This window comes from Lygodium microphyllum, chromosome 5 (assembly GCF_053477565.2).
Source record: "Lygodium microphyllum isolate KBCC chromosome 5, Lygodium_microphyllum_v1.1.10, whole genome shotgun sequence".
NCBI lineage: Eukaryota > Viridiplantae > Streptophyta > Polypodiopsida > Schizaeales > Lygodiaceae > Lygodium > Lygodium microphyllum.
In genome coordinates, this window is record NC_141139.1 from 152220072 (window position 1) to 152241210 (window position 21139).

At 46.2% G+C, this 21139-nt stretch overlaps 1 protein-coding gene and 1 pseudogene across 6 annotated transcripts in view; one reads left to right on the top strand and one right to left on the bottom strand.

Moving 5' to 3' along the window:
• The window catches only part of PRMT7 (protein arginine methyltransferase 7), a 163506-nt gene that overhangs the window by 75397 nt on the left and 66970 nt on the right, over positions 1–21139 (top strand). For all 6 annotated transcript variants that reach the window (XR_015690948.1, XR_015690950.1, XR_015690949.1 and 3 more), the window contains 3 exons: positions 16134–16393; positions 16475–16714; positions 16823–16896. Coding sequence is in view for 1 of the 6 variants with exons in the window: in XM_087678532.1 (XP_087534658.1) it covers positions 16134–16393; positions 16475–16714; positions 16823–16896 (574 nt within the window). In the remaining 5 variants the exon portion in view is untranslated. The remainder of the gene's footprint in view (positions 1–16133; positions 16394–16474; positions 16715–16822; positions 16897–21139) is intronic.
• LOC148036545 (uncharacterized) lies at positions 314–10374 on the bottom strand (annotated as a pseudogene).

The following is a 21139-nucleotide window of genomic DNA, read 5'->3' on the forward strand; positions in this document are numbered from 1 at the left end:
GTACCTTTTTTCGTAATTAATACAATTACCTTTTACGAAAAGAGAGAGAGAGAGAGAGTATATTGTATCTTGTATTTTTTTAATAATTAATACAATTACCTTTTATGAGAGAGAGAGAGAGAGAGAGAGAGAGAGAGAGAGAGAGAGAGAGAGAGAGAGAGCGAGCGGGCGATGGCGGATCTGCTGCCCCCCTGACCACGCAACGCGCTTCCGGCGTTCTGGGCGTTCTTTGACCTGCGCGCGATACGGCTTGTCTCGTCGTCCACATCGTGCCCATGATCCATCGACCTGCTGACCCGTCTGCAGGCGCCGCCTATTGTCCTGTTCGTTTCCGCCTGCCTTTCGCGAGCAAAACAGTCCTGCGCCGTCGCGTGACCCTTCTGCTGGCAGCCGACTGACTTTGCCTGCTTCTGCACATTGACCTGCCCTGCGTCTGCACCGCCCGTCTGCCCCCTCTGACCCGTCGTGTGACCTGCCATCCGTCCTGCCCGCCATCAGGGAGGACTTTGTTGAGGAGAGACAAATCGATTGCAGCAGACGACCTTACGCCCGTGCAGTTCTGCCCTGCCCCTGTATGAACAGCCTTCTCACTGCCAGTCAGGTACAGACCTGTTGTGCGAGCAGCCCAGACTTCAGCACAGTCCCTGTGCGCCCTTCTGCAGACAGTTACAGGCCCCCAGCCTTACAGGCTTAGACCTGCGGTCAACAGGCTTGCATACAGGCATCTGCAAGGACAGAGAAATCTGATTGCAAGGACAGGTCACGTCAGAGAGAGAAGACAGCAGTATGGCTGGCTTGGATATGGATTTTCTAGACCGGACAGTGGCAGCCCTTGGCCCTGATTCTGATACAGAGGAGCGGGAGGATATGGTGCCGTGCACGGAGGAGACGCCTCCGGGTTCTGAACTGCCGCCTGCGGGCAAACGCTCCAAGCATACTTCTGACGAGCCAATGGGTCCTCGGGCAAACGCTCCAAGCATACTTCTGACGAGCCAATGGGTCCTCAGGAACGTTCCTATGCGCAGGTTGCCTCTGATCTTGTGGATTCGCAGGAGATTGACTGGGAGCATTTGTTGGACTTTGCCAATACTCTGCTTGGCGATTATGTGCAGCATAATAATGAAACTTTTTTTGACGCGGGAACTGATGACGTGCTCGAAGCCACGGCGGACCCAAAATCAGTCTTGCGGTCTTTTTCGGTGTTTTATGACCATGCCGTTATACTTTTCTTCACTGGCAAGATCCCAGTGCTTTCACATATTCGCCAGTGGATGCACCATTTATTGCAAGGCGAGTGTGTTGAGGAGATCTTCCTTGGACCTCGCGGCTTTTATGAGGTGCTGTTGAAATCGGAAACACATCGAGCTGAGCTCCTGTCCAAGTTGCCATTGTTCTTTGATCGCCGCTTGGTCCATGTTGTACCATGGCGCCCTATGGGAGACTTCCAGCGTCTGCTTCAACTAGAATGCCCGGTGTGGGTGGAAGTGGAAAATTGTCCGGCGGTCTATTGGCCATTGTTGAAGGATGCGATGGCAGTTGTGGGAACAGTGCTGGTTTCCCCAAGCCTCAGGGCTATGAATCGTAATCGTTTATGCATGTTATGGGACACGGCCAGGAAAAGGCCTGCGTGGCTTCGCCTCAATTGTTCTGGCATGCATCCTTTGCATTTTCGCTTGAAACGGGGCAACTTTGCTGGACACTGCTTTTCATGTGGTAAATTGGGGCATTTTATGGCCGAATGCCCCGAAAGACAACCGTCGTCCGAGGATGCGCATGTTGTGCTGCCTAAGGATGACATGGTGCTTGATGCCCCGGCACAGGAGGCCCTTCAGCCACCTAATGTCGTGGATAAAGGCAAACAACATGTCCTGGGTTTGGATTCCCGTAGCACTGATTGGATTGAGGCACGTCAAAAAAAAGGTAAAAAGTTGGATGCAGGCCTGGCGGATCCTGGGCCTAATGCTTCACAAGATTCCGTGTGCACGTATATGCGCAGGAAAGAAATGTTCACTTCACAGCATGCTGTGCGTACTATGGCCCCGTCTGCCCCCCGTAATCAGTCTACCAGGAAAGTCTATATAGACGGTCCCAAGGGCCCACCTGCTAAGCTGGCGTTTGATACAAAAGGTAATGTGATTACACCCTAGGATCGGCATTATCCCCGCCCCACTCCCAAGGCAGCGGATTTTCCTTCTATCTCTAAAGCAGGTCGCCAGAATCCGTTTGCAGTATTGGCTGATTTTCTGGATGAGGGTGTCTTGGATGCTCTCGCGGAAAAGGTAAAATCGAGGCAACAGGCGCCTCGTTCCTGACTTCCTTCCTTTTTTTGAAGATATATGAAGATAGCCATGTGGAATGTGCGAGGCATTTGCTCTCGCCATAAGCAACATGCCATGTGGACTGTCTTGCATGAAAACCAGTGGGATGTATTGTGTGCAGTTGAGCACAAAAGTCACGGTGAAGGAGGAAAAGTTGTGGATTGTCATGGATTCCGTCTGTTTTATGCAGGGTCACATGCTACGCACTATTCGGGCGTGCTGATGATTGTCCATGAGAAATACCAGCCTGTTCTTGTTAAAAATGATGTGCAGGGCCGCTTTCTGGTAATCGAAGTCTTATTTGAAGGAGAGATTTTATAGTTGCTGGGCTTCTATGCTCCGAATGATCCCGCATCCCAACGTGATCTTTGGTCGACTTTGCAGGGCTCGATGTCACTTGGCCGAAGGGGGTTTTTGATGGGAGATTTCAATATGTGTGTTGACTCTTCTCAGTCCACTTCAGGGCATTCGGTAATGGATGCGTCGGAAAGCCGGGTATGGAATTCCTTTGCTTTGCGCGTACTTAAGCAAGATCTTTGGTCGTGGCTTCACCCTTTTTTTTCAGGGTTTACTTTTCATTCTGCACAATATGCAACTACTTGGTCGCGGTTGGACCGAATGTATATCATGCAGGGGGATGATTTTCTTCCCGAGATGTTGGAAATGAAGGTCTTGCAGCAATATGCATTGTCGGACCATTTCCCCCTCCAGCTTGAGATGCGGGCACAACATATTGCACCTTTTATGCAGTTGCTTGATAGGCTCCCTTTACGTTTCAACTCCTCTTATTTGAAGCATCCAATTTTTCAAGGCTATATGCAGCAATTGATTGAGAGGTTCTTATTGGACTTCGCCTCTGAGGGCTTGGCTTCCTTTGCACGGCTGCTCTCTAATGTGCAGCGGGTTGCTCGGCAGTATGGGATCCATCATGCCTCTCTTTGTCAGCGACGTCGATATGCAGCAGAGGACTTACTGGCTTTGGTCCGCTCGTTGCTCGTGGATACCCCAGATGATGATTTTCTGCTGTCACTGGAGATGCGTCTGGCCCTTCTTATTCAAGTGTTTCAGTTGAAATCTTATCAGCAGGCCAAGCTGCATAACTTGACTGACACATTGCAAGATAGTGCCTGCCAGTCTCATAAGTTCTTTCGCGCCTTGCATGCTTCTCCTGCTCGCGAAAATATGACTAGACTCCAGGATTTGGAAGGTCGCATGGTCACTGATCCGCAGACCATTGTCAATATGTGCAGAAATTATTTTATGGAACTTCTTGGTTCTTCTCCCTCGCCTTCTAGCCAGGTTACGCATGCCCGCTCGGTCTTCTATCATCTGGTCCGCCAGCAGGTTCCACTTGATATGCAAGCCACTTTGGAGGCAGATATTTGCGAGGAAGAGATTATGGATGTTTTGTTACACCTGCCTAAGGATAAAAGTCCTGGTTGGGATGGTCTCACTAATGAATTCTTTGAGAACTCGGCCACGCAACTGGTGAAGCCATTGGTGGTTATGTTTCAGCAGGTTTGGGAAACAGGCGTCATGCCTTCCTCATTGAAAGAAGGCCTTATCAAACTGATTCCAATGGTCCCTTCGCCGTCAATGCTGCAACACTGGAGACCAATTTCTTTGACGGGCTCGATGTATAAAATCTTCTCCAAAGTGCTGGCGAATCGGCTTCACAAGCACCTTCCAGCTACTGTGCATCCTCTCCAATATGGTTTCATTAAGGGCCACAACATTCTGCATAATATCTTAAATGTGCAAATGGCTATTGACTATGCGCGGCACTCCAGTCAGGAAGTGGTATTGATTGAATTGGATTTGGAAAAGGCTTTTGACTATGTGGACTAGTCTTTCATTGCAGATCTCATGTCTGCTATGGGTTTTGGTACTCGGATGTCCCGATTGATCTACACCATTAGTGCTGCGGCTTCTTCAAGAGTTATGCTCAATGGTGGGGTTACAAAGCCATTTCTCCTTGCACGCTCGGTCAGACAGGGTTGCCCTTTGAGTCCTCTCTTCTTTGCCCTGGCGACTCACCTGGTCCTTTCAATGTTATCCTCAATGGCGGCTTCTGCTCAGCTGGCAGGATTGTCTCTTCATTTGGGGCAGCACTTCATTAGCCAATCTTTGGCTGATGACACCTTTATGATTTTGCGGGTGGACAGGGACAACATTCGAAAGGCATTAGATGTTCGGACGCTCTTTGGTCAGGCCTCTGGTCTTCGCATCAATGCCTTTAAATCAGCCATACTCAGTTGCACGGAGCTTGATTTACATTTATTAGGCTGGCAGGGCCAGGTGGTTTCCCGTGGCTCCATTGTCAGGCATCTTGGATACCCATTGGGGGTGGATGTACGGCCAAAGGAACTACTGGAGTGGATTTCACAAAAACTGGCAGCGAAGTTTATGTATTGGAAGTCGCAAGCATGGCCATTCCATGTCTGCCTCAAAGTGGCTCAGACAATTATGCTACCAATGCTAACGTATTTCCTGCCATTGCTGCCGTGGACGCCTACTACTTTGAAGGCTCTCACTCATCCCATTCGTTTCATGCTATGGAAGAAGGATTCACTGCAGGCAGGTATTTCGTGGATTTCATGGTCACATACATGTACCCCTAAACGCATGGGTGTTGGAGCTATTTTGGATGCAGAAACTCATCTGCTAGCTCTTCGTTGGTCTCTTTTTCGTGCCATTTGTGTGGATCATCACCTACCTTTCATTTGGAGAAGTGTTCAATGATTCTCTAAGATCACTGGGATATAGGGATATCGTCATAAAAAGGAAAATGAATGGAAGAATGGTATGGACCATTATAGCCTGTTATTTTCTTGAGGACAGCGGGCTACGCCATGGTAATACACGACTTCGAGCCTCCTGGTGGCATGTCCTTAATGCTGACTCTCGATTTTCCAGTCCCTCTTCCTCTCTGTTATTGCACTTGGTCGGCTCTTGGAAAGTGGTGCTCCAAAAGGCCCGTTGGCATCCAATGGGGGACCGCTTGCAGACAAACTCCTTTCAGCTGGAATTGTTGGCAGTATCGCGATTACTTTCATGGGAAGACAAACATCAGCTCAGACCGAGATTTAACCGCATGGCCCGTTTAGGTGTGAGTTCGATTGCGGATGCTACCCTTGCCACTCGCAATGTCCTCGCATCGTTTCGGACTGCTAGGAGACTTTTCAGGATCCCGCGCGGATACCGTGGTTTATGGGAACAGCTTTTGTCGGAGCTTCAGGGTAGGCAACCCTTTCCTGCCCTGGCTGTGGATCGTCCTTGGCAGGACTGGGACCTTGCGGGCCGGTTGAGTCTGGAAAAGGCCTCTACTAATCAGGTGTATCATCTTCTCATTCGAGATCACCAATGGCTGGCCGTGAAAGCTAATACTGTTTGGGGACTGCGGAAATCGCAGTCATGGTGGCAGGCAACGATGATGGAGGGCTGGCTGAATAGGGCACCTTTCAAATGCAAGGTCTTTCTTTGGCGGGTAATGATTGGTGGTCTTCCTCTTGCCTCGGCCCTTTCCAAGCGTAGAATCTCGAATGGCAATTGTTTCTTCTGTACCACTACTGCGGAATCGGCCCGACATCGATTTCTTTCTTGCCCGCTCGCCAAGAATATCTGGTCACTCTTGTCGCAAATCTGGCGCGCAGTGGTGGGGTCCTCACTAACTCCTTTCGATTGGGTTTTTGTGCGCCCAAAGTACCCCACACCGCCACAGTTGCATATGAAGATCTTATTTCACTTTTTCAGATACTGGGGATGCTGGCATATTTGGACCACACGCAATGCTTTTCTCTTTGATTCGGCCTCTAATGTACCGAGACATATTGCCAGGCTTAAAGGGCTCTTGCATTGGCAGATAGATCTCATCCGGCACTCCGACTTGCTCCCTCGGGAGGATTTGCTTCCCTGGCATATGGCAATTGTCTCTGGGTCGTTGCCATGATTGGTGTAACCTTTTTCGTGCATTAGTACGGGGATTTCCCACACGTTGGCCTAGGGCCCTCGTGTCTCTTGTAATCATGTAATCATGTAATCTTGTACCTTTTTTTCGTAATTAATACAATTACCTTTTACGAAAAGAGAGAGAGAGAGAGAGAGAGAGAGAGAGAGAGAGAGAGAGAGAGAGAGAGAGAGAGAGAGAGAGAGAGAGAGAGAGAGAGAGAGAGAGAGAGAGAGAGAGAGAGACATTTGCCCAAGGATAAAAGCCCGGGTTGGGATGGTCTCACCAATGAGTTCTTCGAAGCTTTTGCTACCCAACTGGCGAAACCATTGCAGGCCTTGTTTCAGCAGGTGTGGCAAACCGGGATCATGCCTTCCTCATGGAAAGAAGGCCTTATTAAACTGCTTCCAAAAGTTCCTTCGCCATCTACGTTGACACAGTGGCGCCCCATTTCTTTGATGGGTTCAATGTACAAAATCTTTTCCAAAATAATGGCGAATCGGCTTCATAAGCATCTCCCGGCCATTGTGCATCCTCTACAGTATGGTTTCATTAAGGGCCGAAATATTCTGCACAATGTATTGAATGCTCAACTAGCTATTGATTATGCACGGCATTCTAACCAGGAGGTAGTACTGATTCAATTGGACCTGGAAAAGGCTTTCGACTATCTGGATTGGTCTTTCGTCGCTGAACTTATGTCGGCTATGGGCTTTGGTCCCCGGATGTCTCGTCTAATCTACACCGTTAGCGCTGCGGCATCTTCGCGAGTCATGCTGAATGGAGGTGTTACTGAGCCATTTGTACTTGCCCGCTCTGTCAGACAAGGATGCCCTTTGAGCCCGCTATTCTTTGCCCTCGCGACACATCCAGTTCTTTCCATGTTATCCCATATGGTAGCCTCTTCTCAGTTGGCCGGTCTGTCGCTTCCTTCAGGACAGCACTTCATTAGCCAATCCCTGGCGGATGATACTTTTATGATTTTGCGGGCGGACAAGGACAACCTCAAGCGCGCATTGGATGTTTGGGGCATCTTTGGGCAAGCCTCCGGCCTTCGCATCAATGCGCTCAAATCAGCCATTCTCAGCTGCACGGAGTCGGATTTGCAGTCCTTGGACTGGCAGGGTCTGGTTGTTCCTCGTGGCTCCATTGTCAGGCACCTTGGGTATCCTTTGGGTGTCGACGTTCCACCAAAGCAGCTTCTGCAGTGGATTTCTCAGAAAATGGTGGCCAAGTTTATGTATTGGAAATCTCAAGCCTGGCCCTTCCATATTCGTCTCAAAGTGGCCCAGACAATTATGTTGCCAATGCTGACATATTTTTTGCCATTGTTGCCCTGGACTACTACCACTCTCAATGCTCTTACTCAGTCTATTCGCTTCATGCTATGGAAGAAGGACTCATTGCATGCAGGTATCTCCTGGATTTCGTGGTCGCATGCCTGCACCCCTAAACGCATGGGTGGCGGAGCTATTTTAGATGCCCAAACTCACATGCAGGCACTCCGTTGGTCTCTCTTCCGCGCCATGTGCTCGGATCATCATCCATGGGTCGATATAGCCCGTTATTTCCTTGAGAGCCATGGGCTTCTACATGGCAATACCCAAATCCGGACTTCTTGGTGGCATGTTCTTAATGCTGATTCGAGGTTCTCCAGTTCCTCTTCGTCGCTGCTCAATCATTTGGTATTTTCCTGGAAACGGGTCCTTCTAAAGGCTCAGTGGCATCCAGTGGAGGATCGCTTGACTACGAATTCTTTTCAATTGGAATTATTGGCAGTCTCGCGTTTACTTGCATGGGAAGGCAAAAATGAGCTTAGACCACAATTCAACCGGATGGCTCGTTTGGGCTTGTCTTCGGTCGTGGATGCCACCCTTGCTAGTCGCAATGTGCTTATATCATTTCGTACAGCCAGGAGGCTTTACAGGATTCCGCGGGGATATAGGCCTTTATGGGAACAGCTTTTGCGGATGCTCCAGAGCAGACAACCCTTTCCTGCCCTTGCTTCAGATCATCCCTGGCAGGATTGGGACCTACAAGGCCGGCTGCCTTTAAGCAAAACTTCTGCTAATCAAGTTTATCATATTCTGATCAAAGATCAACAATGGTTACTTACCAAAGCCAATGCTTTATGGGGCCTACGAAAATCCCGGTCCTGGTGGAGGGCAACTGTGATGGAGGGCTGGTTGAACAAGACCCCCTTCAAATGTAAAGTATTTCTTTGGAGAGTGATGATTGGTGGTCTTCTGCTTGCGTCGGCTCTTTCCAAGCGACGAATTTCCAATGGCAACTGTTTCTTTTGCACCACTGCGGTGGAATCAGCCCACCACAGATTTATTTCTTGCCCTGTCGCAAAAAAAATCTGGTTCTTTTTGTCGGCTATTTGGCTAGGAGCGGTTGGATTCACGCTGCGCCCCTTTGATTGGGTTTTCGGGCAGCCCAAATACCCCACTCCTGCACAGCCACATATGAAACTCATGTATCATTTTCTTCGATATTGGGGCTGTTGGCATAACTGGACAATTAGGAATGCTTTTCTTTTTGACTCCGCCTATAATGTTCAGCGACATATTGCGAGGCTTAAGGGCCTTTTGTATTGGCAGTTAGATCTTCTCCGGCATTCTGATTTGCTCTCTAGGGAGGACTTCCGTCCCTGGCTTATGGCAATTTCATCTGCCCCTCTGCCATAACTTTGTAACATGTAGCACTTAGCCCCTCTTTACATGATGGCCTGGATTGGCGTCATGTATCTTGTAATCAAGTTATCTTGTACCTTTTTTCGTAATTAATACAATTACCTTTTACGAAAAAAAGAGAGAGAGAGAGAGAAAGTTATATTAACGTCTACAAAAGGCCAAGTTGGCCTATGAGACTAAAAGGTTACATACAAAATGTCTGGGAAGTTTTCCAAGTCGCAGTAAAGCTACTATCTGGTGTTATGGTGAACTAGGCATGGTGAACTAGGTGAGTAGGTACAAAATGGTATACAGACTCCATGACGCGACGAAGGGGTCCAAATCAATCATGGAAGAGGTAGTGGTACCGTCCTCGTATGTCATAGTATACTGTGCATGTGCATATGTAGTGCTCCTCCGTCTCAAGCCCTCGACCACAATGTTGGCAAGTCCTATCCTTTACTAGGGTATTTGTCCATCTGCCTGTCTCCATCTGGAGCCTATGTGAGGATGTGCGAATCTGTCCCATAGCAACCCGTACGCTATGGGAGAGATGGGTGTCCATATATGTTGGTCGAATAGTTAAACCATCATTCGAGAGGCATAAAAATGACTCCTATAGAACTCCATTCTCGATCCTAGAGGGAGTGGTGGGTGGATCCATGTCCTTGCCGTCTCAATCCTCAATATATCAACTTTGATCACCTGGTTCAACTTTGATCGGTTGAGAGAAAGTGTAGGGCAGTGAAGGCTATAATCCAAAGGTGGAAGACAGTCAATATCCAAACCATGTAGGCTCATCCAAATAGCCATCTGTGAAAACGAACAGTTCTTCTCGCCTCCTGTTGCTAGTTGTGTGGATGAGGTTAGTGCCAATCTAGAGTATCTATGGTGTGGAAGTTCCCATAGTTTGTGCCAAAAGGTCAGTGCCCTGAAGAGTGCCTCCATGACTCTTGGTGTTGCCCCTAGCTCTGCTTTGACAATGGGATGTGGGGTGGAGGGCTTACTCCTAATCATGCGTGCTATCATCATGATCAAATGGCCTTTCCATGCTATCCCAACTATCATAATAATCCCTCTCTACTCCAATCTGATCAGTGAGTGGGCTAAGGTGCCTATGGTACAAGCTACAACCCCATACCTCCGCTCCATATAGTAATGTAGGTGTGACTAGGGTGTCAAACAACCAAAGTTTGGTGCGGGGCTCCTGGAATTGTATGTGAGCACATTGACCTTCAAGTGCCCCTAGTGCTACGTATCCACGTGCTAGACGTGCCTCTGACACCCCTCTCAACGAAAAACGTGGGCCAGAGAAAGTGACTCCCAAATAGATATATTCCCTCACATGCTCCAGTATGTCTCTCCCAAATGTGAATTGGTACATAGATCTAGTCACCCATGCTGTTGAAGTATTGAAAACCATGGTTTTGGTCTTCCCAAGGTTCATTGTGAGGTATTTATCTCTACAGAAAATGTGCAAAGCATCTAGATGGCACTGCAATCCCTCCGGTGAATGTGAAATGAGAACAATATCATCTGCATGCAGTAATATCGGTATCAGCACCCCTGCGAGGCTGGCTTCAGCTCCTCCTCCTCGGTCTATGTAAGCAAACACTTCATCTATGCATAGACCAAACAATGTGGGTGAAAGTGAACATCCTTGTTTCACTCCTATGGTAATTTCAATCCTCTCTGATAGCCCCCCAAGGGCTGGTACATGACCTGCCACTGCCTCATATAATGCATAGGCACCCTATCGTATACCCTGTGATACTCCAATGTCCTGCAATCTCTGCATGATCCGTGTATGAGGCACTGTATCAAAAGGTTTGCGAAAGTCTACAAAGCAACAATAGATCCTCTTGTCTCGGGCTCGACCCTCCTCAATAATGGCTCTAAGTGTGAGAATATGGTCCACAGCGTGGTATATCCTTGTTTGAAACCTGCCCATTCTTGTACTCTCTAGCCTTGCATTTCAACCCACTGACTGAGTTCATGCTCCAATATAGATTCATATATCTTGGCCAAAGTATGATCGATATGATAGTCCTGTAGTTGCTAGGAATCAGGGGATCACCACTTTTAAATGGCGGAATTATAGTATTGTTTGACCCACTCATAGGAAAATCTTCACATACTACTATATTGAACATATGTGCTAATATGGGTGCTAATATGTCACAAGCATGTGAGAAATGTTCTACTAGTAGTCCATCCTCATCTTGTGCCCTTCCATTTTGTAATCTATAAATTGCATCCTTAACCATTTTCCATGTGAAGAAAGATCATTGTGTTGGCCTACAAGCTTGTGGGGGCTGCATAGGTGGTTGTCCTGGCAGGTCATACAACTGTCTCCCATAGTCATGCCAAGCAACTTGTAATGTAATCTGTAGGGGGGGCAGTCTTTCATGAAACATCTTCCATGTGCTCTTGCTATCCCGCCCCAAAAATAGCTGATATATCTCTGCTTCTGCTTTCGCTAAGTAGTCTCGTTTCTTCTTCCGTACAAGGCGCTTGAAGAACGCCTTTGCTTTGGCGATGTGTCTGAGTGCATAGCTCCACTTCTCTCTGTAAGTAGGCTCGGATGACTCTACACTCATCATCATATCAGCTATTTTGGAGAGTAGTAGATCGTGTGGGTCTACATCGGGGCAAGGTGTGTGGGAATGCATACATGGCTGATCCATGTATGGCCTCTGCTAAATCCCTTGTACATTCTTCCAACGATCTACTTAAGTCCAATGTATGTAAATTGGTCTGCAGAGAACCACTGTAGATGTGTGAGGTGTCTTCTGTAAAGTAGTATTTGGGATGTTTAGGGAGGCATGGTGTTTCATGTTTCATATGTACACAAGAGAGGATGAATGTCAAAATGTCATGATGTGTTGCTATGCCAATTGGTTTCTTAGATATCTTAAAGTTTTAGATGTTTGGTATCAATGCTGGTGAGGCTTTCAAGTAGTCCACAATACTTGCCCCTTCTTTGTGATTCCAACATGTCAAATTGTCAGATCTTGGCGATTGTGGTAGACCATTAAAGATGGCCAGTCTATGTGCACTTCCCAAAGTCAGTAGGTGTGTCCCATAGGTACTCACTTCTTTATCCTAGGCTCTCCTTTGTAGGCCTATTTCATCTATGTCGATCTCTTTGAACATAGCATTATCATGCATATAAAAGTCACTCTGTCTATCTCGAATGTGTGCATTGAAATCTCCTACTAATAATATGTCCCCAATGCTAGCATATCTCATGATATCCTCATAAAGTACATCAAAGGGAGATCTGTTTCGTGTGGCATAGGTAGAATTTGCAGGAGGAAAGTAGCATATTGCGATGAATATATCCCGTGGTCTTTCTGCATGTATCCTAATCCATAAATATCGTGCATCATCATCTCTTTTCATTACTTGCACTATCCCTTTGAGGTCTTCCCGGTATAGTATGGCCACAGCTCCAGAACCCCTAGTGCTTCTTGGTTTTCTAGCTGCTGGACGAAATGCACTTTCCCACCTGTATCCCCGCACGTCTGGTAGTGTGCTACCTTTACATTGGTGTGTTTCTGTGTACATTGCTATATCCATGTTTCGGAAGCTATCTTCAAAGTAACTAGCATCCAAGCGAAGTGCTCCATTACAATTCCATATTGACATGCGAAGTGTCTCATAGGCCTCTTACCGTCATGAAGTCCTTTTGTCAGTGATGATGACTCGTCCATCCCTATAAACAGCCCACTTTACCTCTTTGCGAGCCTCCAATACCTAGGGCACGTGTTCTCTGCGATGCGCTATCTGTGCTGGGGTAAGGTCCTCATCCAAATAAATCTTCTCACCCTTGAGGGCTCTCCTCTTGGAGAGGAAGGCCTTTTTCCAAGCACTAACGATAGGTACGTCTAAAGGCCCAAATTTGCATCAAGTGTCTTAGGATCTTCCTGTGGACTGCTCTTCTCCTCCCATCGTACTACCCGTACATGTAAAATCCTAGTCTGTCTCCTAGTCTCTTCTTCCAAGGTAGCATTCATTACTTTAGTCTTGTTCATTGATGTTCCCTTATTCTTTTTTATTTCCTCAATCCATGGGCTAGCTTCTTCTATTTGCTTCTATGTTGTCTTTGCCAGTTCCGCCCATGTGTGAACCTCCCTTTCACATGCCTTCAAAGCCTCTTTCTCTTTTTGTAGTTCTTCTGGTGCGTTCATTTCTTTTTTCTTAAATGTATTCAATTTCTTCCCCAAGTTCTAAGATTTCAGCTTTGTTGGCATCTACAAATTTCAGCATTTCAGTTTTCAGCATATGCATTTCGGACAACATTTGTGTTTGTAGGTCTTTCTTAATCTTTATCTGCATGTCTTGCATTTCTGCCCTCTGATTTACTATCAGTTTGGTTTTGACCTGCTCTTGTATTTCTTTATCCAATTCTTGTCTCATAATTTGTAGTTTAGAGCGAATCATGAGATGAATTTCTTTGTATTTCTTTTCATTCATGGTGCGTGAAGTCTTTCCATGCTTGCCAGATGCTGGGGAGACGGTCCAATCACGGACCCTACGGCCATACGTCTTGTACCGTGTTTTCTTAGAAGGGGTGTTGAACATGGATTCCATGGATGGTTGTGTTAGTTCTTGATCAGATTCGTCTTCCAGATATTCATTTTCCACAGTTTGATGCTTGCATTTGTCTACATTATCCATCTCTCACACACTGTGTGCAAATCCACTCAACTTGTAGTTTGTACTATCAAATCAGAGCAATTTCTGTGATTTCCTGCAAATTCTTGCAAATTTCTAGGGCTTCCCCAACCCCTCACTAAATTTTTGCAAGCCCAATAATCTTTTACGAGCCCAAATGCGTTCACACTGTTTTCAGTTACTGCTCACGATTGCATTCTCTGGTCACGACTGCTCACGTCTGCATTCCCTGCTCACGATTGCATTCATTCAAACCAATGTGCGAGAGACTAGTCACACGACTGCATTCCCTGCTAACCAACATGCGAGAGACCCTGCTCACAATTGCATTCATTCATTTTGGCCATCATGCAAGAGAGAACGACTGCATTCTTTGATCATGAGAGAGAGAGAGAGAGAGAGAGAGAGAGAGAGAGTCTTCTAAAGACCAAAACTGGCCTATGAGACAAACTGTGATACAACTGATGAGGTCCAGCTATCCAAAATAAAAGTGCTGAATGAAAAGCTAAAAACTGGAAACTGAAAATACGGTGCTGTGAGTGTGAGAGAGAGAGAGAGAGAGAGAGAGAGAGAGAGAGAGAGAGAGAGAGAGAGAGATGAGAGATGAGAGGAGAGATTAACGTCTACAAAAGGTTAAAATGACCTATGAGACCATGAGTTACAATGATGTGTATGATGGTACAATTGTCTGGGCAAAATATGTAGCACAAGCAGAATAAGAAAGGAAACTAACTATGGCTATGTGTAAAACATAGAGCTCTATCTAGTAACAATGAGCTCCAAAATGGTACAATCTCATGTGGGTATGGAGGGCCTAGCTCTAGCCCGAGCAATAATCCCCTGTATCCGCCTATGAAGGTGTCGTCGGTGTCTGTGTGGAGGCCTAGGACGTCTAGATCTGCTAAGCTGAACCGGTCGATCGCTCAGTACTCCTTGTCTGTGTGTGGACTGTGGTGGTGAGACCAGAACCAGTACAGTTGATATCATCATCTCTCATCAGAGAAGAAAAACAAAATTATGTCTAGATCTACATGATAAACTGAAATGAGAAATGAAAAGTAAGGAAGAGAGTATAGAGTATCTCCCTCTCAATCTATGGAATCCACCAAAACTTTGCCAGCTATCTCTGATTGAGGTAGCGTGGTAATCTCCGTCTATCACGAGCAATCGTGGTGCGAATGTTTTGCATATGAGCATGCCTATGATATTGCCGAGTAGGTAACCTAGGGCATTGTGCACTGCATAACACTGTAGCTCTGTCTATTGTGATGTCACTTGATGATGTCCCTCGATGGTGCTTGTCAGTAGGAGATGTAGTGGCGGGGGGCTTAGCTTTACTGAAAAAGTTTGTAACTACTCTTTGGAGGGGTGGACATGGTTAGGATTGGCTTTGATCTCGTAACAATGCTACTCTGCGCCGTTGGAGCTCCAACAAGAAAAGTCCTAGACATCTCTAGTCCTCATAATAGTCCATCACGTGTCTTAATGGTCCAAAGCCCTTCTTAAAGAGGCAATGGTAGCGGCCTTGGATATCATAGTATACAGTACATCTACAATTGTAGTGTTCCTCCGTCTGTGGCTCCCATATGCAAAGGTGGCATATCCTCTCATTTGCTGCAACATGAATTCATCGACTGGTCTCAATCATTAGCTGGTGTGATGAGGTGCGGATTTGTCCAATAGCAACTCGAAGCCCATAAGAGAGTTGAGCATCCATATATCTCGGCCTCACTATGAAGTCATCATGGGAAAGTTGCAAGAAGTGATACTGGTATAGTGCCATCTTCATGCCTAATGGGAAAGGGGGCTTGGACCAAGTCCTCTCTGTCTCCACTAATACCGTAAAATGATCCACTTAATGCTTGGCTGCCAAGGACCACCCAATTGTGGTTTGATCTCCTCCAACCTCCAAAGTAGTAGCTTCTTTTGTTGGGCTACCAGCTCCTCTTGATCAAAGTTTCCCATGAGCGGCTTCATGTGGCTGAAGTATGACGAAGAGGAGGCCCAACAGGAAGCGATGTATCATTGATACTCCAAAATGTCTAGATTATTGAAGTCACCTCCTTCAGAAGACATTGCACAATGTTAGAAGAAATGGCAGGCCTGGGTTTAATTTTTGTGGGCGTTAATGAGAACCTCAATACAAGAGCTCTTGATCCTCAAGTTGATCCCCAATGCTTAACCAACAAGAATTTAGACTGGATTTTTTGAGGGTGTTTCTGTTTCATCTTTTCTAGATCCCCATGCTACTATGTTTCTTTGTAGGACGTGAAGTCTTTCTTGTTGAGGGTATCATCTTATTTGTTTGCCTTTAGTCATTGCCTTTCCATTCGTCACAAAATGATATTTGAATCTCCCTCTTTCATCCCATAAACCTTATATAGTTTTTGTAGGATTCAATATTAAAATGTTTGATTAATTATTTCATTATTGATGTTAGGTCTTCCAGCCTTCAAGCAAATATGATTAGAAGATTAATGATCATTTTAACACATGCTTTTGTTGTTTCTTTAGGTGAGCTCTGGCATGACCATTGGAAACAATGTGTGTGGTTTATTCCAGGCAGAGGTATATCTATGGATATTGATGAAGCGATAACTATAAAGGCTACTCATGATGAGATTGGCTTCAAATATGATGTTGTTTCAATGGAAAAATCAAAAGAATTGACAACAGTTAATCAAAAAATTGAGTGGTCAATGGCACCGGAAAGGATTGGTTTGCTTGGTGTACACACATGGAGGTCAAAATTGATTGCTACTATCGAAAAACTCGTAAGTTTTTTAATCCTACATTTTTAAATCAGCTGACAGGAAATAATTAATACAGGTCTAACTATCATGGCTTATTTTCAGCATCGCAGCACCATTTCAGCATCCCTAATCCTTGTTGTTGACGATAGTCTCCCTTTGAGCATTTTAGCTGCAGCAAGATGCAAGGCTGCATCTGTAATTTCACTTCTTCCTGGTTTGAGAACCATTCCTTCTGAAGTCTATAAAGCGCTGCTTGATGTCAATGGTATCATTAAGGACCAGGTTACGGTTTTAAGGAAGAAAGCAGTTGACCTTGAGTCTGGAGATTTTGATCAAAGAAAGGTAAGAATTTTTTTCTCATTTAAAGTAGTGCATGATTGAGTTCACGCCAGGAACGGTTTAGGGAGAACATGGGCATGTAATATATGAAATGCTATTTTGCTGTGTCAGGTGGACGTTTTACTAGCTGAGCCTTATTACCAAGCTTATGAAAACATGCTTCCTTGGAGAAACCTTCGCTTTTGGTATTTTCAGACTTCCAATTTTGCAAAGTTCATATCGAGACACTTGTAGACACGTGCAAAAGCTTAACTTTTCGTGGTGTGGAAAATTTGCTTCCAGTTATAGAGAAAAATTGTAAGGATGAGCCTTGAGGATACATCTTTCTATTGCTCTAATGAAGGATTATTATTACCAATGTTCAAGTGAATTGTGGTCATGGAGAACTTCTGAAGCTCAGGTCCTTTGAATCCTAGTTTAATAAGGTGCATCTTGATGATCTTATTTAGTTGTGTGGGCTGATATCAAATGTTTGCTATGCTTAATGGGAGAAGGTGGCTCCATTTGTAAGTCATACATGTAGGTCATCTCATGGGCTTTGCATTGATGCCCTTTGATCCATGTTTTGGATGTTTAAACTATTATTAAAATAGTTGAGACTCATAGTGCCCTAGAACTCTAGTGACACTAGGGTTAGGGTTTCCAATCACAATTAAGCCTTTTAGGGTTAGGTAAAAAAAAAAGGGGGAATTTGTGCAATCCTAGCACATTAACTATGGCATTATTTATTGTGGTCTTTCGAGCATTGTACTCTCATTTATTCATTAGTATAGTGGCTTTTATTTTGTGATTGAGTATCATTGCATGCATTGATCCTCTCTCACACACACACACACACACACACACACACACACACACACACACACACTCTAGTGGATGTGTTCTAGAGAGATGTTTACTTGGGGATTACATTTTTAGGGCTGAGATTCACTTTGAGGAAGGGAGTGGAGTACAGATTAACACAAGGAAATGCGGCCCTAGGAGCGATGGAGAGCTAGTATGCACACATATAGTTTTAGGAGCCTTGGACAAAGCTCTAGCTCTTTGACACTTTGGTCACAGCAACACTTCTATAGGGGGTCCCTATATGGGGATCAAGCCTCTATCATACGAGGAGAGCCACATAGGAACAGCCACTACTGAGGGGAGAGGAGGTATATGAGGAATGGGAGCAAAGGAAGAGACCCCTAGTACTGTATTGATGATTTCACAAGCGGATGACCAATAGTAAGCCCTCCATACGACATGAGATCGTTAGAGCAGAGATCCGAGCACCGCCCATAGTTGCATAGGCTCTTTTTCAGATCGTAACTTTCCTACATAGGCTTTGGAGCTTGCCGAGATAGAGATACCCCCAACTTGCACTAGAGTTGTCTAGATAGCTAGCATTACATGGGCATATAGAGCGTTGGTATGCTGGGACTGAGGCATGGTTATGGCTATTTCTTGCCATTGCTGCCCTGAACTACTACGACTCTGAATGCTCTTACTCAGTCTATTCGTTTCATGCTATGGAAGAAGGATTCATTGCATGCAAGTATTTCCTGGATTTCTTGGTCGCATGCGTTAGAGGGGAGCTTCAAGCTCTACCCCGAGACCTATGGAGCACTTATTGCTCAAGTGTTTCGAACCGAGCGGCCATGGCTACCTCTCACATAGCCGACACGCAATGCCTACCTTATGGGTGTAGTGAGCTTATCTTGATGCTCGATCGAGCACCCTTCTCTTTCTTGCACACCGGTAGCTCCACGATCCTTGAGGCAAGCTCAAGCAACCTCAATCCCTCTCCCATGAGCTTCATCCTCCATAGCCACGCGCGAGACGAGAGAAGAGAAGAGAGAAGGAGAAAATGAAGAGAGAAGATGGAGAGCTTCTTCTCCAAGATCCCTCACTCTCACACAAGCACTCCCTCACTCCCTGACACTCTCTCAATCCCTCTCTCAAGCACAAGCAAGAAGGCAAGAAACAAGAGAAGAAGAAGAAGAAGCTTTTGCCACCCACAAGAATGAGCTTCCCATTCACTTTTCAACTTTATATACATGCCTTAATTTCCATGGGTGGTCATACCCCTTTTTTACATGGCCGGCCATTAGCCTAGGCCCATTTCCTCATTTCCCACCGTTCTAGTCTATCCTATCCCCAACTAATGCATACAATTTGCGCAGGAGTGAGCCTGGCGCTCTTTTACAAGGTTTTGGAAGTGTTTTCGCACTTAATGGTGCGCTTTTTATTCTTTTACTCTCCTTGGGCGACTCCAAGACTTCTTGAGGATTATGCCCGTGCATTTAATCTTTTTCCGAGTCTAGTTGCCATTTAAGGCGCCTTTTTCTTCTTTTCTCTTTTTCCATTTCCCGCTCCTCTGTGCTGTGGTAAACATTACCCCCCTCCTAGCCAAGTGCCAGTCCCATGGCACTGTGGTGGAAAGTAGTGGGATAGATGATGCTATTACTAGGTGGAACTGGTGGGTAGATGACGCTGATGCTTGTGAATGAGAGGTGATGGAGTTTGATGACGATGACCAGGAGAGATCCCGACGTGCTTTAGGCTTCACGAAGATTCTGGGCATCCTTCACACTGTTCTGGCGCCCCTATGGAGCCGGTCGTCTTTTGAGTATCCGAAACGCTTGAAGCAATAAGCAATCCCTTAGGAGGATGGTATTGGAGGGATTTATTCTGGAGAAACCCCTTGAACGCTGCTTGCCTTGAAAAGCCGTGGCCTGGGCTGAAAACCCTTGTCTATGAGTAGAGGATCTTTAGTTTTGAGTTGAAAGTCTTCAGGCTTGTGGTATCAATAAGCGATCCGTAGATCTTGAAGCGGTGGGCATGGATCATCGGACGATGAGGTTCCAAGATCTATGCCAATGGCAGCTCCATCACTGGGTTTTCCTTCTGCTTGATTTGGTTCAGTCATAGCAGCCCCATCGTTAGGCGGATGATTGGCAACATGAAATCTGTTGAGCCATTTAAACCTTCGCAGCGAAGCTCCTGAAGTTGCAGTAATGTGGTCATTTCCGTCTCGTGGAAAAATTCCTTGTCGTGGGAGGATGTAGTAGATGATCTCCTTCAACCAAGCAGCCCGTTCTTGAAACACGAACATAACCTGCAAGAAAAGTGGTGCACTTTCTAGGGGGTATGTCTAGCTCACTGTGTAGTGCATGGTGCCCGTGCTAGTGGAACTGAGAGATGGGTCTAACCTTGGGCAAGCCCTTGGTAATGTCCCACACTTGAGGACCCAGTTCGTGCGGCGTTGGAAGTGCGGTGCAAAACTTAGGGTGACAGGTCTGAAAAGTCCTGCCCTTGATGTGCCCTAAGTGTGAAGTGGGGGAGGGGCTAGAGAGGACTCTAGATGCAGTGAGGGTGGTGCTTTTTTTTTTTGAATGAGAGAGAGTACATTGGGCAAAGTATGGGGCACCTATTTAGTCACGGGGCGGTCGCAGGCATTGTGATAAAAATGCGCGACTTTGTAGGTATTCTTTAATACCGGCTTTAGCTCTCAGAGGAGTGGTGGACAAGAAGGGGTGATTACACCTTGCAAAACGGGTGTCACTCATATTCTCTAAGAGCTCTAAGCAGAAGGCAGGGAGGAGAGTGGCATGCATCATCAACCTAGTCATGGCTCTACTATCTATTCCGAAGTTAATATAAAAAAAGAGTGGGGGGAGATGGGCTTCCTCTGTTGCAGGTTTCTGGAGTAGCAGGAATTTGAGAAGTCGGAGGTAATTACAAGTGGTTAAGAATGCTGGATCGGGGCAGGAAGAGAAGTCTATAAGAAAACAATTTATGGAGGGAAGTATATCTTCTATCCTAAATACTAAGCACTCCTCCGGGCTTCTAGCATTTACATTATAGATTTTCGGGAAGTCATAATCTCCATGTAAATCTTTGTCTAGTCTACTCCATGCCTACGGGGGTAGGGCATGTAGATGGGATCGTTACGCTCTTCGGGGAGGGAGCTACAAAATGCGGTCTAGGCATCAAAATTGGTGTCCCAAATCCTCCTTTGCCATTTCGGCTGTGCCTCTAGCCTTGGACGGGTTTGGAAACCAGATTAACCTTGTCTTCCCAGTACTCTCGTAGCTCTTGTCTCCACCTAGTCATTATCATGCTTCTTTCTTCCATCCATCTGTTTGCGAGTTCGTTAGCCAGATCTTTGATCTTGGCTACGACTCCTAAAGGCAGGGCCCGGTCCAGGGAGCGTGGAAAAGCGAATGAAAGCTCGAACGGCCTCTTATGTAGCTCTCGCTGGCGCCAGATGACCAGCTCCTGGGGCCAATCTACAGGATGCGCATCATTCCTCAGTGGCATGGGCTCCTCAGGGAGTTGTCGTGGAAGTGTGCGTGCTCGGCGTTGGGCCTCCTCAGCTAACTCTTGTCTCCTTCTCCTTGCTGTAACTGTGTTCAGGTAGCTCGGCATCGGCAGGTTCCTCTT